The sequence below is a fragment of the Silurus aristotelis genome, assembly GCF_946808225.1.
Source record: "Silurus aristotelis genome assembly, chromosome: 24".
In the NCBI taxonomy this organism is placed as follows: Eukaryota; Metazoa; Chordata; class Actinopteri; order Siluriformes; family Siluridae; genus Silurus; species Silurus aristotelis.
In genome coordinates this window covers 19,139,540-19,157,946 of record NC_139597.1, presented here as the reverse complement: position 1 = coordinate 19,157,946, position 18,407 = coordinate 19,139,540, and the positions used below count along the sequence as shown (strand labels likewise).

The 18,407-nt window shown below is 41.4% G+C and overlaps 1 protein-coding gene and 1 long non-coding RNA gene across 3 annotated transcripts; both read right to left on the bottom strand.

Annotated features, from left to right (window-relative positions):
* Positions 1–661: 661 nt before the first annotated feature.
* On the bottom strand, positions 662–4,019 carry atp23 (ATP23 metallopeptidase and ATP synthase assembly factor homolog). 2 transcript variants are annotated; one of them, XM_083527742.1, is made up of 6 exons: positions 3,752–4,019; positions 2,905–2,950; positions 2,746–2,827; positions 2,223–2,360; positions 2,051–2,134; positions 662–1,080 (listed from the first exon to the last, which is right to left on the bottom strand). In XM_083527742.1, exons 1-6 carry the CDS (start codon positions 3,900–3,902, stop codon positions 877–879), a joined length of 705 nt encoding a protein of 234 aa, XP_083383868.1. In that variant the 5' UTR covers positions 3,903–4,019; the 3' UTR covers positions 662–876. The 2 variants fall into 2 exon arrangements, with proteins under 2 accessions (XP_083383868.1, XP_083383869.1); XM_083527743.1 differs by lacking the exon at positions 3,752–4,019 and having other exon boundaries at positions 2,746–2,822.
* A 10,570-nt stretch (positions 4,020–14,589) lies between these two features.
* LOC310718853 lies at positions 14,590–15,376 on the bottom strand. Its single transcript, XR_014531298.1, has 2 exons — positions 15,289–15,376; positions 14,590–15,155 (listed from the first exon to the last, which is right to left on the bottom strand). It is a non-coding gene; the product is annotated as an uncharacterized lncRNA (long non-coding RNA).
* Positions 15,377–18,407: the final 3,031 nt, after the last annotated feature.

Below are 18,407 nucleotides of genomic sequence, written 5' to 3'. Positions count from 1 at the left end.
ATTTATATATATTCTACAATATAAACTGTATAACCAGAAGCTTATCTTCCCAACGTGTTTATAAAGAGAATAAATCGATTTGTTAAATAAATCGATTAATTTTAATGCTCAATACTGGCATCTAGTGGTCACAATAAGGAAGTGCACACAAACATCTACAAATTTCTAATGCAAGCTGCAGTGAGGTTTTGTGATTTTAAATCCAAATGTGCGCATTCCATATTCAAATAACGCGCAGAAAGCAGAGGCGTCATTAATAGAAGTAGAATTTAGCAGAAGTATCCAAGTAGAATCCATCATCATCATCATCATCATCATCATGGGAAGTGGGAGATCACTGGTTAAGGTTCTGAGATCAGAAGGTTACTGGTTTAAACCCCAGTATTTCCAGGCTGCTACTACTGAGCTCTGAAGCAATTATCATGCAAAGAAAGAATTTCACTGTCTAGTAATGTACATGTGATGAATACAAAAAAAAAAAGCATCATATTACTATTATTATTATTATTATTATGATGCACAATTCTTGTGATTATGCAGTAAACAGCAAAAATAACACAACTCACAATCTATTAATAAAACAAAAATTTAAATATATTTACGGTGTCTTTATTCCATATACACGACCTAAATATATTAAGGAAAGCATTTCGAAAGTATGTAACAAAAGTCAGCATTTATTAAGTAAAATGCAACAAATGACAAAGTGGCTTCAATATGCAACTGGTTTATATAATAAAATAGCATGCTGAATCGATTAGGCCAAATATATCACTTTATTCACAATAGTGTGTGTGTGTGTGTGTGTGTGTGTGTGTGTGTGTGTGTGTGTGTGTGTGTGTGTGTGAGAGAGAGTGAGTAAGACTCTAGCACCACCTAGAGGTTTGCATAGTATCGATCTCTGTTCTCGAAATCTCTATATGCGAACTGGGCGTCTTTTTTGCTGTGTGGGATTCGGCCGAAGGGTTCGTGGTCGCTGTAGCAGCTGTCGAACACCTGGTCCACTGTTTTCATCGCCTCGTCTCTGCTTATCTTCCTCACGGCGAGGATGGAGCGCGTGGCACGATCCCGCACGCACTCCTACATCAGGGGAGGAAAGACGCCAGTTACACGACTTACAGCTAATAGAGATCTAGATCCATTTACTATTCTTCTGTTCATCTACCCATCCATCAATCCATCTATCCTCACATTCATCCCCCTTTATTCTCCTATCAATCCACCCTTCTTTTCATCCAACCATCCATCCATTTATGCATCCATCCACCCATTCATCTCAGCATCCACCCATTTATCTCTCCTTCCATCCATCAATCCACCCATCTCGCTAACACTCCGTCTCTTCATCTATCTGTCCATCCTCCCATTTATCCATCCATCAATCCACCCATCTCGCTAACACTCCGTCTCTTCATCTATCTGTCCATCCTCCCATTTATCCATCCATCAATCCACCCATCTCGCTAACACTCCGTCTCTTCATCTATCTGTCCATCCACCCATCTTTCTGTCCATCCACCCATTTATCTATCCATCCACCCATTTATCTGTCCATCCACCCATTTATCTGTCCATCCACCGATTCATCTCAGCAGCCACCCATTTATCTGTCTATCCACCCATCAATCCACCCATCTCGCCAACACTCCATCTCTTCATCTATCGGTCCATCCTCCCATTTATCTGTCCTTCCATCCATCATCCATCCATCTAATTATCAATTTGTCCATCTATTGATCTGTCCATCCCTCCACCCATTCAGGCTGCCATTTATCCATCCATCCATCCATATTTCTATCTAATGCACCTCCACAAAAATCCAATATTATTTACATCGGCTCAGAAACGTGTTTTTTACATGTATGCGATTACAAACACGTGTAAGAACACGACGTTTTCTATTTGATTTTACAGAACGTGTAGGATCGCAGGAACGTGAAGAGATGAAGCTCAGCGTTTAATTCATCGGACTTTAAACCGGAAGGTTCCTGAGCGAAGCCCCTCACCCTCACCTGCTCTGTTTTAATGTAAAAGCAGGATGTTATCTTACCTGATGGTGCTTTTTGAGGCCGAAATTAAACCTGGCGAGTTCGTTGCTGAAAGAACAGTCGCCACTCAGACTCGCAGCCCGGACCTGAGAGGGAAAAAAAGGAGGGATGACTTTTAAAAACAGAAAGAAAGAAAGCACTGATAACGGCGTTCCTCCTGCACTACCATCTCACCTCTGAGCAGGCCAAGTGCTGGTAGTTATTGAACCAGTCGACGTGAGCGCGGCAGTGATCGAAGGCGTGAATCAGCTCGTGCGTGACGACTCGGTTCATATGAGCCTGCTGGTGAATGTTGTTTTGACACAACACAATCTGGAAAAGACGACACGCACGTTTTACACTCAGGGACGTTACACTAGACGTGCTACATGTTAACGTTTATATATGCACGATATGGACAAGAGTATTGAACACCTTGGAACTAGGAGACCCAAACCGGTTCCACCAGTGCACCATGAGGATACACGAGTGGGAGTGGAAGATCTCCTGCTATAGAGCTCCATCGCTATCGAACACCTTTGAGATGAATGTGAACATTGAATCTTCACAAATCTAATGGAACAATTTCAGAATACTGAAGCTCGTTATAACAGCGAATGGAGACCGAATGTGGAACGAGATGTTCGAAAAGCACAAGGTCAGGTGTCCACAAACTTTTGCCCACATCGTGTACGACCGCTCAGACGGTTCCTCTCACTTGAGACGTTGTAGCGTCGAAGCCGCCGCTGACGGTTCCGTCGCAATCCTCGCACGAGAAATGCCTGTCTTTGTACACTGCACTGAGAAGACAAGAAAAGTCAAAAGTCTGAAAACCAGACGACGGAGCAGTGAGTTCGAGCGCGACGACGCCACGTACCAGCCCGAGTTCTTCATGGCTTCTAGAAGGACTTTCGCATATGGATCTGAAGGAGAAAGAAGGCATGAATGAGAATAGTGTGGAAAGAAAAGATTTTTGGAAATAACTTTAAATGGACAAAAAGTAACTTGAATATTTGAAATAATAATATAAATAAAAGGGGCATGGACAAAAGTAATGGCACCACTCTACCCCTGTATATTGCTGATTATATAATTGCATGAATGAGCAGGTGTACACGCGTTCCTAACACAAACGTGCAAAAACATACACAGTATGGCCAAAAGTACTGGAACATCTGTCTTTTCCATATGCCACATGTGGTTCTTTTTTTAACCCAGACCCAAACCTAGGAGGCACAAAGCCAGCTCCATGGGTTGGAGTGGAAGATCTTGAGTAGCCTGCTATAGAGCTATCAACTCTATTGAACACCTTTACACTAATTATTTTGATGCTAACTGCACCCTGAGGCCTCCTCAACTCACCTACAAACACTAGGTGTCCGAAAACTTTTGACCATATAATGTATGCTGTATGTTGCAGGGATGAGTCTATAATATACAGCCAATAGTGTTTTAAATAGTGCTCTGTGTGTGTGTGTGTGTGTGTGTGTGTGTGTGTGTGTGTGTGTGTGTGTGTGTGTGTGTGTGTGTGTGTGTGTGTGATCTAGGGTTAGGGTTACACCACTATTTAGGAGAGATCATCACTCGGACATTGGTGATCTTTGCTCTATAATCGAATAATAATAATTGATCACTGTTATTAGAATAAGTGTATATATTATAATTGTTCATGTGAACAGTCAGCGATAGTGCGCATGCGCGCTGCAGCCCAAACAGGAGCTTACTTGTCTCCATTGCGACGTGCAGCATGATCTGACATTTGTGGCTGAAGGTGAATAAACTTTCCCCGATCGAGCCTTTCTGGTATTTGCTCTTCTTCCTTTCCGGGAACAGGTTGTAGCCAAAGTCATCATTTTGCTCTTTGGTCTGATCCATGAAGCTCCTCGAAGCGCCTGCAGCGGAATTCTTCTGTTTAATCCCCGTTACCGCCACCAGTCCGAGGTCATGGTCTGCTCTACCGGTCACGTGATCCGCGCTCTACCGGCCACGTGGTCTGCCCTGTCTTTGATGTGATCCGCTGCCTTGTCACGTGGTCAAAACATTAACATGACGCAATAGAGTTCGTTCCTCTTTTTATTATAACTATATATATATATATATATATATATATATATATATATATATATATATATATATATATATATATATATAATTTTCTTTCTTTATTTCTTTCTTTCTTTCTTTCTTTCTTTCTTTCTTTCTTTTCAAACGTGAATAATAGGTTTAAAATGTTTAACACTAATGTGAATGCTAAATGTTAAATTCAGTGTATACAATCAAAAATTAATGAAAAACAAAGAGCGACCGCCATGTTCAGCACACCGGGATGTGACGTCACACCACGGCGGAAGTCAAAGCCCCCCCCTTTCGCTTGAAAACAAAAGACACGGAAATATACTTTAATATCAGATATTACATATATTATAAGTAATAATGTGATAAACATTTTAAATATTTTGTATAAAATGTAATAGATTTGATGGGACTGGATAAAATTAATCAATTTTACAATTTATATTGAGTATAATTGAGTCTATCTATCTATCTATCTATCTATCTATCTATCTATCTATCTATCTATCTATCTATCTATCTATCTATCTATCTATCTATCTATCTGTCTATCTGTCTGTCTGTCTGTCTGTCTGTCTGTGTATTACATTTCCATATATCATAATAATAAAATAAAACCATTACACAACAGTGTTTGTAACTGGAAAAAAGAAAGTAACCGCTTTCTCAGGCTCGTGGTTGTGAAATGACACTCAATAAAAGGTTCCCATGTAATAAACTGTTGTAGATATAAAAGCTGTTAAAATGTATGATTGTGATTATGATTATAAAAGTTAAAGCGCTATACAAATAAACTTTGACTTGACCAGTGACGCTGCTCAGTTTACACATTTATATGGAGTAATAGCTGTAATGTGTTGATGAGCCACTAGGAGGCAGCACTTACCTGCAAAAGAGAGGTAGATGGTTTGTGTGTAAATTGTTTTATACTCATTATAATGTACCTCTGAAGGTTATAAATTAATATGTTGGGGGTAAATATCTGCCCTAATCTGCATTCTGTACCTTATAATGTTTGGGTTTCCTCCTCCTCCTCATTGTGCATCTCCTCCTTCTCCTCCATCTCCTTCTTAATCTCCTTCTTCTTCACCTTCTTCTTCTTCTTCTTCGCCCTCTTAGTCTAATTCTCCTTCTTCTACTTCATCTTCATCTTCTACTTCTTCTTCTTCTACTATATTTGTAGTAGTAGTTTATATATTACTGATCTTCAAATTTCCTAATATACTAAAGCTTTGACTCTGGATTACTGTGAATACCACATCCAGATACAAACACACACACACACACACACACACACACACACACACACACACACACACACACACACACACACACACACACACACACACATGTCCCATTTCATGTCTCTAAATTTCCAATGTTGACAAGAAACCAGGATTAAAAGTAATAAATGTAGGAATGTACGTTACACATAAAGAACTCAAGTTGTGCACTGGTCATCTTCAGCCCTTGGGAAACTCCTCCTCCTGCTAATGATACGTCCTTCTAATTAAATGCATCATCTGCAGAGCAAACGGCGTCTCCACAGGGAGAGAATCTGTTTTCTTCACGTTGTTGGCTGAATACTAGTTAATGAAATCCCCTGGCAGAGATCTTCAACCCTATAAATACGTTTATAACTTTTCACGAGCGGTCTAATGATCCAAAACATGGCATTCCAGCAAACAGTTCTGAATCTGCAGAAAGATGAGATGAAATAGAAAAAAAAATGTATGTATGTTTCAAAGAGCCAATAATAAATTGATACAAAACAATGTATTTGAGAAGATTTTTGCGGGAGATATAATTTAACATGGAGGCAAATGACAGTGAAAATAAACTGGGAGTTTAGTGGTAAAGGCATTGGGTCTGACGTTTGTGAGTTTGGATCCCAGTCCCACCAGGCTGCCACTCCTGGACCCCTATTCCTGAAAAGGCGTCTGCCAAAAAAAAATTTGCTCTTTTCCTCCTGTGACCTTACAGTCATTTAATTCCTATAACCGAGAAGGTGAGAGTTTAGGGGCCTTGCTTAAGGGCCCAGCAGTGGCAGCTTGGTGGGGCTGGGATTTAAACTCATGACCTTTCAAATAGATGTCTTTATACAGATATACAGTGTTATGAACATGTTATTAAAACCATGTGATCCCCGATATTCTGAATATGACTTTAAGTTTATATATGAATATTAATATATGGAGGAAAATGTTGGTTAAATCTGATCTCAGTACAGTTTTTCTCAGTGTAAACCCTCTGATGGAAGAGAACACGTTCAGAAACCTCCTCCATGGTGTTCTTCTGCTCAGACATCAGGTGGAAGTCCGTTCCAAAATCTTGGTGCCGGAACTTGGATTCCAGAAGCAGGTCTTCCTTGTACCCTAGGAGATGGAGGAAGCAGTCGATCAGTGGTTGAGGATCAGGTTGAGGAAGAGATGAGAGGAACCGAGGTGCTGGTCAGAGCTCTGTGAAGAACCTTTAACATCTGTAAAGACTTTCCACCCGTTCTTGAAGAGTGCATGCAATGTTTTTTTGGACATGCTAAGAGGAGAACTTAAATAGGCCCTGCTCTAAGACAGAGTGGAGATCAGTGCTTGCTGATCTTTAAAGGTTATTTTCTATATATTGCAGCTCCCAGTGGTCCGTATGGCCACCGGTGCTCAGGATAAAGAGAGAATAATTATCCCTTCTGAGCCGTACGAGGCGACCCAGTGCTCCTGCTCTGTCACGCATCACGCTCGCTTGCCTCGGGCACATCCCCGGACGTGAACCCAGAATGACTCGAGTTAAGAAATTGTTCACTTTTCAACAAGGACAGCAAACAGAACAAAGACGAACGAGCATCAGAGCCGGAGTTAAAGAGTCGGAGAACATCGAGGAGTAACGAAGCTCTCGAAGTGTACGTCCAGCACTTATTCAGATCAGCTTACAGCAACATTTGACAATGAGCTCATTTATACACGAGCTGTTGAGGATCAGCAGGATGGATCATCAGTGCAGGGATTTGACCTCACAACCTTCTGATCAGTCGTTTAATACCTCTGACTGCTTTTTTTTTCCCAACCTGGCTTTTGATCATGAAATCACTCCACCACCAGCTCTCGTGTTGTTCTTCCTCGATCTGGTTGACACTCCGGATCGGTGATTTGCATGGTCATTAACCGGAACACGACTGAAATCCGCAGGGGGTTCATTAGTGGGGATGGTGGCCTTCTCTTGCCTCCTACAAACCAACTTTTTGACCTCTCAGTCTCATTATCTACAGAGATGTAAGGGACTGGAGACTGGCAGGCTCCAGTGCACAGGGCAGCGATCTCGCTCCTAATCAGCCCCTTGTATCAAAGTGTTTTGTTGCCAGAGGCTTTCAGCAATTAAAAGTTCCCAGTGAAAAATACACACACGATGAATACGCTAAAGATTTATATTGTGGAGGAGAAAGACAAAGACACACAATCTGTAATCCTCTGACATCAAAATCTGATTATTATAATTATTCGTTCATTTTATTTGTTATTTTTTAGCTCTTTTTTCGGGGAGTAGCAGGTTTTAATTTCTGCCAATCTTGTGTAATATTTGATGTCATTTCTCACTCATTCACTCATTCACATATTCGTTTGTTTTTCTCACTCACTCATTTGTTTACTCACACTCACTCAATCACTTTTATTCACTCATTTATTTACTTACTTTCTTAGCCATTTTTTATTGATGTTTTCACTCCCTTACTCACTGCATATATAATAAATATATATACACTGTACCTGCCACTAGATGGCACTAAAAAGACATTTTAAAATGTTATACGCTTAACCCCAATTTTAAAAATATAAGCAATAAAAAAAAAAGAAAGAAAGAAAGAAAAGGAACAAAAAGCAATACAAGGAATTTTTTTTTTAAACATAAAGGTTACTGAGATGTCCAAAATGTCTGTCTAAGATCCCTGCTACATCTACATGGTGTCCCAAAGTCTCCACACAGAGTGGTGCTGGTGTGTATATTGCATGGATTTCTTGGGACACCGTGTATTGAGTACAAAAATTCATAATGCAAACCTGAAAAAACAGGGTGAGAAACAAAAGAGAACCAGAGCATGGAAATGAGAATATAGAGTATATGATTAAATATATTTCTGTATTGTCTATTTCTTAATGCTATCATCCGATTTCCGATGAGTTTCCAATGTATTTTCCAATGTTGGAGAACACATATGGACAAAAGTCTTTAGAGAACAGATACTTATGGTTTCTTCCTAAAGTTGAAGGCAAACAATTGTATAAAATATATTTAGATGCTCCAGCACAAATCCAGCTCCATGAAGATATACATGGGTACATGGGTTGGAGATTGATCTATTGATCTATTGATCTATTGATCTAGTAATCTAGTAAAATATCTTCCCAAAAGATTGGAGCTTATTATCATAACAGCAAATGGGGATTAAATGTGAAATGGACATAGAAATTCTAAGCTCAAGAGTCCAGGAACCTTTGGCTTTATCGATGAACTGAAATAATAGTTTCAAATAAAACAAACAAAAAAAAGTAATAAAACAGTTTGGTTTTATGCAGAAATTTAAATTAATTACAATAATTAAAATATTAATTGTTTTGTTTTAAAACTGTACAGTGAATGCTGGTTTATTTTACAGTCTGTGATCATGGGTTGCTTTTCCTCATTATTTTTTCTCTTCTCTGTGTTTGGACTCGTTCGTGATGTTTAAATCCATATAAAGCATGAGCATGAGTCTCCCAATCCCCGAGTCCCAGAATCCCCCACCCCGGCTCTTTACACTCACAGCCTCTTTAAAAACCACTTCTGATGGAAAACGCAGATGTTTGCAAGTTTGCTGTTGTAAGCGTATGGAATTGGTTTGGATGGAATGCTCGTCAAGAGAAGAGCCGCTGGAAAGTGAAAGGCACGACGTCCTGAAAAGTGCAGAGGTTAAAAAAATAAAAAATAATAATAAAAAATAAAAAATAAGACATGTTGGAAAGAAGAAAGACTTGAAGAGAAAGAAAAGAGTTTGGATGTGTGAGTTTTGAATTCTGGCTCTCACTCGATCATCCTGAAATCACTGATTCTCCTGTACATGGAGTTCATGTTTATATAAATGTTTATCAGATAATGTCATGTAGACAGACAGACAGAGAGACAGACACATAGATACAGAGAGACAGATAGACAGACAGATAGACAGACAGACAGAGACAGACAGACAGACAGACAGACAGACAGACAGACAGACACAGACAGACAGACACAGACAGACACAGAAACAGACAGACAGACAGACAGACAGACAGACAGACAGACAGACAGACAGACAGACAGACAGATAGATAGATAGATAGATAGATAGATAGATAGATAGATAGATAGATAGATACAGACAGACAGACAGATAGATAGATACAGACAGACACAGAAACAGACAGACAGACAGACAGACAGACAGACAGACAGAGAGACACAGACAGAAACAGACAGACAGACAGACAGACAGACAGACAGACAGATAGACAGATAGATAGACAGACAGACAGACAGATGTGTAGAACGTGTGTATCTCTGTGTACACTGTACATACAGAGGCAGCTTTTTGCGAAAAAGTTCTTTCATTAGTTCCACTTTAGGAGAGAACGTGTTCTAAACGTGTTTCTCTCGATACTGTTGATTTAAAGCTACACTGCACGTCTTTGTGGGTGTCGGAACAATCAAACTGTGGTGCAACGATTAAAACTGGGTGTTTGACTGCTGCAATATGGCGAGCATGTGTGTGTTCGCGCCCCGGTAATTACAACACTTTGAAAGCCACGGAATCTGTCCGTTTGAAGTGCAGCTCTCCGAGGCCACTTTGAAGATTCATCTGGAACCAAAAAGCAAAAAATAGGAACTCGCAGAGACGCACAAAGTCTCCAACACACAAACATCACGAGTGTAGCAGAAGATTAAGGATTTCACCTCCTCACATTTACACAGATTTATTTTCTTTTTTTTTCTCCCTGAGAGCAGAGAAGTGTGTTGTAGTGTAAGTGTAGAGTTGTGTAGAGTTGTGTGTTTTAGTAGAGTGGAGTTGTGTAGTGTAGTGTTGTGTGTTTTAGTAAAGTGGAGTTGTGTAGTGTAGTGTTGTGTGTTTTAGTAAAGTGGAGTTGTGTAGTGTAGTGTTGTGTGTTTTAGTGGAGTGGAGTTGTGTAGTGTTGTGTGTTTTAGTAGAGTGGAGTTGTGTAGTGTTGTGTGTTTTAGTAGAGTGGAGTTGTGTAGTGTAGTATGTTTTAGTGGAGTGGAGTTGTGTAGTGTAGTATGTTTTAGTGGAGTGGAGTTGTGTAGTGTTGTGTGTTTTAGTAGAGTGGAGTTGTGTAGTGTAGTGTAGTGTGTTTTAGTAGAGTGGAGTTGTGTAGTGTAGTATGTTTTAGTGGAGTGGAGTTGTGTAGTGTAGTATGTTTTAGTGGAGTGGAGTTGTGTAGTGTTGTGTGTTTTAGTAGAGTGGAGTTGTGTAGTGTAGTGTGTTTTAGTAGAGTGGAGTTGTGTAGTGTAGTATGTTTTAGTGGAGTGGAGTTGTGTAGTGTTGTGTGTTTTAGTAGAGTGGAGTTGTGTAGTGTTGTGTGTTTTAGTGGAGTGGAGTTGTGTAGTGTAGTGTTGTGTGTTTTAGTAGAGTGGAGTTGTGTAGTGTAGTGTTGTGTGTTTTAGTAAAGTGGAGTTGTGTAGTGTAGTGTTGTGTGTTTTAGTGGAGTGGAGTTGTGTAGTGTAGTATTTTTTAGTGGAGTGGAGTTGTGTAGTGTTGTGTGTTTTAGTAGAGTGGAGTTGTGTAGTGTTGTGTGTTTTAGTGGAGTGGAGTTGTGTAGTGTTGTGTTGTGTGTTTTAGTGGAGTGGAGTTGTGTAGTGTAGTATGTTTTAGTGGAGTGGAGTTGTGTAGTGTTGTGTGTTTTAGTAGAGTGGAGTTGTGTAGTGTAGTGTTGTGTGTTTTAGTAAAGTGGAGTTGTGTAGTGTAGTGTTGTGTGTTTTAGTAAAGTGGAGTTGTGTAGTGTAGTGTTGTGTGTTTTAGTGGAGTGGAGTTGTGTAGTGTTGTGTGTTTTAGTAGAGTGGAGTTGTGTAGTGTTGTGTGTTTTAGTAGAGTGGAGTTGTGTAGTGTAGTATGTTTTAGTGGAGTGGAGTTGTGTAGTGTTGTGTGTTTTAGTAGAGTGGAGTTGTGTAGTGTTGTGTGTTTTAGTGGAGTGGAGTTGTGTAGTGTAGTGTTGTGTGTTTTAGTAGAGTGGAGTTGTGTAGTGTAGTGTTGTGTGTTTTAGTAAAGTGGAGTTGTGTAGTGTAGTGTAGTTTGTTTTAGTGTTCTTAGTTGTACAGTTGGTGTGTGATGAAAGTTACAAGACTCTGTGTTCATTTGGAGTTCATGGGGCATGCGGGTTTAATGAGGTCACTTTTTGGGCTGCACACACACACACACACACACACACACACACACACACACACAGTTACTCAGTGATGATTTAGATTCTCAAATGTTTTCCTAATTCTTAATTTTTCACTTAAACACATTAATTCGTTTTAAGCGAAAAAATCCACACCCACAAAATCTACAAATTGAGATTTGATACAGAATTGATAGAAAGAATGAACCTTTTTCAAACCAGAACATATCAAACTTTCTGGATAGAATAAATTCAGATAGCTGATGGTTTTAGTGACGTTCACATGATATGAGCAAAAGTATTGGGACAACCGACTTTTCCATATGCCACGTGCTTCTTCCCCAAACCGAAACCATAGAGTTGGAGACACACTCGTATTAGACGTCTTTGGGTGCAGCAGCTGGAGATTTTGAACTAGGAGACCTGAACCTGCCCCAGCATGACAATGCCCCTGTGCACAAATCCAGCTCCAAGAACATCTGGCTGAAGATGATCTTGTGCTTGCTATCTGTCTGTCTGTCTGTCTGTCTGTGTCTGTCTCTCTCTCTCTCTCTCTCTCTAAACAGGCTCATTATGTTTGTATTAAACACTGTGCATGAGTCTGAAACTGATTCATACACACAAAATATATATACAGTGAGGAAAATAAGTATTTGAACACCCTGCTATTTTGCAAGTTCTCCCACTTAGAAATCATGGAGGGGTCTGAAATTGTCATCGTAGGTGCATGTCCACTGTGAGAGACATAATCTAAAAAAAAAAATCCAGAAATCACAATATATGATTTTTTAACCATTTATTTGTATGACACAGCTGCAAATAAGTATTTGAACACCTGTCTATCAGCTAAAGTTAAATCAGTTTATCAGTTAAAATGTCCACCTCCACTACATTTATTATCCTAAATTAGATGCACCTGTTTGAGGTCGTTAGCTGCATAAAGACACCTGTCCACCCCATACAATCAGTAAGAATCCAACTACTAACATGGCCAAGACCAGAGAGCTGTCCATAGACACTAGAGACAAAATTGTACACCTCCACACGGCTGGAAAGGGCTACGGGGAAATTGCCAAGCAGCTTGGTGAAAAAAGGTCCACTGTTGGAGCAACCATTAGAAAATGAAAGAAGCTAAACATGACTGTCAATCTCCCTCGGACTGGGGCTCCATGAAAGATCTCACCTCGTGGGGTCTCATAGATCCTAAGGAAGGTGAGAAATCAGCCCAGAACTACACGGGAGGAGCTGGTCAATGACCTGAAAAGAGCTGGGACCACCGTTTCCAAGGTTACTGTTGGTAATACACTAAGACGTCATGGTTTGAAATCATGCATGGCACGGAAGGTTCCCCTGCTTAAACCAGCACATGTCCAGGCACGTCTTAAGTTTGCCAATGACCATTTGGATGATCCAGAGGAGTCATGGGAGAAAGTCATGTGGTCAGATGAGACCAAAATAGAACTTTTGGGTCATAATTTCACTAAACGTGTTTGGAGGAAGAAGAATGATGAATACCATCCCAAGAACACCATCCCTACTGTGAAGCATGGGGGTGGTAGCATCATGCTTTGGGGGTGTTTTTCTGCACATGGGACAGGGCGACTGCACTGTATTAAGGAGAGGATGACCGGGGCCATGTATTGCGAGATTTTGCATAATAAAGCATTGAAGATGGGTCGAGGCTGGGTCTTCCAGCATGACAATGACCCGAAGCACACAGCCAGGATAACCAAGGAGTGGCTCTGTAAGAAGCATATCAAGGTTCTGGCGTGGCCTAGCCAGTCTCCAGACCTAAACCCAATAGAGAATCTTTGGAGGGAGCTCAAACTCCGTGTTTCTCAGCGACAGGCCAGAAACCTGAGTGATCTAGAGAAGATCTGTGTGGAGGAGTGGGCCAAAATCCCTCCTGCAGTGTGTGCAAACCTGGTGAAAAACTACAGGAAACGTTTGACCTCTGTAATTGCAAACAAAGGCTACTGTACCAAATATTAACATTGACTTTCTCAGGTGTTCAAATACTTATTTGCAGCTGTATCATACAAATAAATAGTTAAAAAATCATATATTGTGATTTCCGTATTTTTTTTAGATTATGTCTCTCACAGTGGACATGCACCTACGATGACAATTTCAGACCCCTCCATGATTGCTAAGTGGGAGAACTTGCAAAATAGCAGAGTGTTCAAATACTTATTTTCCTCACTGTATATATAAAAATACAACTATTTTTGTTCCAGCAGTAAATTCGATTTGGTTCCGAGCCCAAATAAATGAAGGAACTCTACAGTTTCTGACAGGCCGGCCATGTCTCTGCTTTTTCTCTGTCCAAGTGGGCTTTGAACACCGGGTTTGGTAACAATTATTGGCCCCCCGAATCCATTAGAATAATGAGAGTAATTCAGTGCAAGATTGATGTCACTCCTCTCTCTCTCTCTACCACACACACACACAACATGTGTAACTAGTTCACGTCTCTGGAAACTTCTGCCTGCCAACTCATTACTGTAACTATTCCAGAGCACATCGAGTTAAAATAAGGAGCACACCTGGCAAATGGTCACCAGCTTGATCTCACACACACACACACACACACACACACACACACACACACACACACACACACACACACACACACACACACACACACACACACACACACACACACTGAGTACTAGACGTCCTGCAAGTCCCCACCATTAATGAGAAACCCATCATCCTTCTTTAAACCTTCGTATCACAGGGGCGCTCCAGAGCCGTCCGTCCTCGCAAACCTTTTTCTTTTCTTTTTTCTTTTTTTTTCTTTAAATGACTGTTTATTTTTTCTGAACTCCTTCTCACCGTGCCAAGACATTATCTAACCCAGAAATGGAGCCTCTATAACTCTCGGTGTCTCTCCCGTTCCGTTTCCAAGCATCTGGAAAGCATTAGAAAGTCGGTGTTATGAAAACGAGTGCAATGGCAACCGAGATGAACAGCACACACACTGCACACGGAGACCTTCTGAGGGACGAGTAAAACATTTTTCTACACGCGTGCGGAATCCGGGAAAGCAGAAGAAGGCCGATGTGAAGGGTCAAGTGGTTCAGAGATATTTTGTATATGAAAGTGTGTGTGTGTGTGTGTGTGTGTGTGTGTGTGTGTGTGTGAAAAAAATAGCGTGTGTGTGTGTGTGTATACACACACACACACACACACACACACACACACACACACACACGAGATATAGCATTACAGCTGCACCATATACATGGAGAGAAGTGTTTTCGTATGATCCTTATTAAGAACGAGCTGTAATTCTCTTCTGGGTGGCCTGGCTGCTCTTCAGATGATGCCTCCAGGGCTCAGTGTGCTTTCGGCTTACAGGAACTGCGAGATGCAGCTTAATAGGAAATCGGTTTACATTCATCAATCAGCACCAGGACAAAAGACGCAAATCCAGCTGGAGCTGGCGATCTAAATCCTCTGGGAGCTTCATCCTGGAATTCTTCGCCTCTCCACAAAGAGCGGCGAGGCGTGGGGGAATTCCCGACCCTTTCGTAATTGAAACGAGGCGTTTCGAGGCTCCAGACATCTCACTAGAGTTGTTACAGCAAGCAACCCAGTGTGTGTGTGCATGAAGACGGGGACGATCCACATCCTAAAGCCACTATACACCACACTAATCTCAAAACACACACACACACACACACAACAATAGCTTTAATTAGGGGGAAACACACACACGAGAACAATAAAAGGCAGCTTTGAGAAATCCAAAATGGCGACGGTCTTAATAGCAGATTCTCACACACCTTTTCAGCCATATGTAGCTCTTCTCCAGGATCTTCTCACAAACATGAAGGAACAATTCATTCAAAATGTTTATTGTTCCCAAAGATAAAAAAATTATTGGAGAACCTAATTTTGGACTTTTCTCTCGATGCGTTTGCATCCAAAGAATTTCCAAAGATCAAAAAAAGCCGATCCAAGATCCCAACTGTGCACTAGAGCGACGTGCGCCACACTGTCAAAGGTTTTGGGACACGTTTCCAGCCATATGTAATTCTCCTGTAGTTCTTTTCACAAACCTGAAGGATGCCTTTGGATGCATTAGCGTGAAGATTCCCATTCATTTAAACCACGAGACCCAAAACCCGGTTGGGGTTCGAGCGGAAGATCTTCTGCTATAGAGCTCCGACTTCAACCCTACGGAACGCCTTCACACGTTCTACCTAGAATCGTGCCGGAGCTGAAGTTTTTGCTCTTATCCATCCATTTGTATATCCCTCCATCTTTCTCTTTGCAGTAAAAGAATGGCTGTAAATCACCAAGAAACTAAATGAAGCCACCTGGATTGAAAAACAAGCAGGTCCACCTCTTCTCCCTCGGCATTCTTCCCCTTTTTCTCTTCCTTTTCCTGCTCCCCGAGGCCAAGCTTTTCCCGGCGACGGATTCGTCCAGACCCATCGATTCCCCTGCAAGCCTGAACACAGCCGACTTTACGCACTTAAGTGGCAATTTATCTGGATTATTTCGTCGCTGGAGTTTTGTCATCGTACACAATAAGCTCCATCACAGAAAAGAGCGGTAGAGTTTATGATCGTAAAGAAAACTCAATCAGGGCCTTAATGAGGAGGATCATCAGCCTGGGATCTTCTCAGTTCAAACCTTGTTTGTTTTGCTGATTCGTAGGGGTTTCCCCTCCCCCACCGTAAACATCTCGAGTTTTTTCCGTTAGCGACGTCTAACCTTCCAGCACGTTAGATCCAGATTACAGCCAAATTTCACCGTCTTGAATAAAAGTGTTTATTTATTTTTATTTTTATTCAAAAGTATTGGGACACCCAGTTTTTCCACGTGCCATACGTGGATCTTTTCCAGACCGTTAGCGCCGAAGTCGAAGGCACACGACCGTACAGGAGGTCTTCGGACGCGCTCGCATGAAGACCTAAAACCTGTTCCAGCACGACAACGTGCACAAAACCGGGGTTTAGAGTGGAAAATCCTGCTATAAACACACACCTATTAAACAGCTTTTGGGATGAGAACAAATTTAGTCTTAACAAAATCTAGATCATCATCTAGAGGTTGTCCAAAAAGCGCATGTCCTCGAGTGCTGTTCCATACGGTGTATCGTGATGTGGATTTTGTAGCACAGCTGCGTGCGGTACGATTTTCAGCCATACAAAGACAAAAGGAAAAAAAAAAAAAAAAGTCTAGACAAAGTCAATCCCTCGTCCCTCTCGCCCGTGTCTGGAAAGTATACAATCGGCCATTTCTGTGACGTCTCCGATGGGAAAAGGAGGACATGAGGGTCTGCCAGTCTTTTTTTTTTTTTATACTTATCTAATCAGAGTTTAAAAGAGACGGAGAAGGTGGGGAATGTTATTGTCAGGCGGCCAGTTGCTTAGGCAGGGCCAGGACATGATTTATTGCAACATCTGGAACGAGACAGGAAAAAGGGCTGCTTTTAATTACACCATGGCTGCAGGAGAGACAAAGGAAAGCATGAGACTGAGAAGAGGTGAAAGTATCCGACGTTGTTTGGTATAAAACACACGATTAAAGCATGAAGACTCGGGTTTCAGGTTTTAGAGAAAAAATAAGGTAACGCATAAAAATCTATTCTTTGTCTCTAAACTTCAGGACGTCCACCATCGCCGTGGATCAGCCTACACGTTCAGTGGCTCCACATCTGGCAGCAATGAGCGCAAATTAGCGATGAAATTCCAAGTGTCTAACGGTAAGATAAGGCTGCGGCATGCTAAATTCATTTCCTCTGCTCAGTCACAGCGTCGTTCTGCTTCTCAGGGCTGCAGGGCTTCAGGTTAGGACCCTCCATGTGCATGAAAGCAGGGGGGATTTTTCTTTTTGTTTTTTTGTCTTAAAATCACACAGATGTTCAATCTGCAGCCTGCACAAGATCTCATACTGGTTTTAAAGCCAGGTACATTATATGGACGAAAGTATTGGGACACCTTCAGCCCGATGAGGTTCTTCACCAAACTTTTGGCCACCAATAGACTATTCCAATTACAACCATTAAAACCATTACACATTGGATACGTTTCAACAGGTTAAACTATACGGACAAATTGAGTAAAAGACAGGAGGTGGAGCTGGAGGTAGCAGAGCTGAAGATGTTGAGATGTTCGTTGGGAGTGACGACGACGGACAGGATTAAAAATGAGTTTATTAGAGGGACAGCGCATGTAGGACGTTTTGGAGACAAGGTGAGGGAGGTGAGATTGAGATGGTTTGGACATGTGCAGAGGAGGGACATGGGGTATATCAGTAAAAGAATGCTGAGGATGGAGACACCAGGAAGGAGGAAAAGAGGAAGACCAAGGAGGAGGTTTATGGATGTGGTGAGTGAGACATGCAGGTAGTTGGTGTGAAAGAGGCTGATGTAGAGGACAGGGGGGTATGGAGACAGACGATCCGCTGTGGTGCCCCCTAATGGAAGAAGCTGAAAGAAGAAGACACTATACAGACAAAGTGATTGTTTTGTTCCATATTTAGTCATAATGTGCTCCTATAATAACCTATAAATCTATGTTCCACTAGATTTTATGGGGATTCGCACGTTTTGATGTTGTGAGGTGAGGTGATCTGGAGTGAAGTCAGTGTTCTTCCAGTCTGACCCTCATCTTCATGGAGCTGGTTTAATGCACAGGAGCATCATGCTGGAACCTTCATCCCATGACTCGTACATCCAATCAACGTAACCCAATAAATCAAATAACGGAAACAAGAAGTCGAAGCCGAAGGATGTTTCGATTCGAGATGTTTCCCAGGAGGATCCTGAGGAATCCAGACGGAAAGACGTACCGGGATTTGTTTTCGAATCTCTCAGCTCATTAAGGTCTTCAATCTGTGGAGCGGAATCGGGTTTTTCTCACGACGTTAAGAATCCAAACTCCGCTGCAGC

Bases quoted from the DNA above. Each gene is read 5' to 3' on its own strand.
- atp23 (XM_083527742.1), bottom strand. From the start codon at position 3,902: ATGGATCAGACCAAAGAGCAAAATGATGACTTTGGCTACAACCTGTTC. The intron at 2,828-2,904 runs GTACGTGGCGTC...TTGTCTTCTCAG, and splicing joins GCCATGAAGAACTCGGGCTG to TGCAGTGTACAAAGACAGGC. The intron at 1,081-2,050 runs GTAAGATAACAT...CCCCTGATGTAG, and splicing joins GCCTCAAAAAGCACCATCAG to GAGTGCGTGCGGGATCGTGC.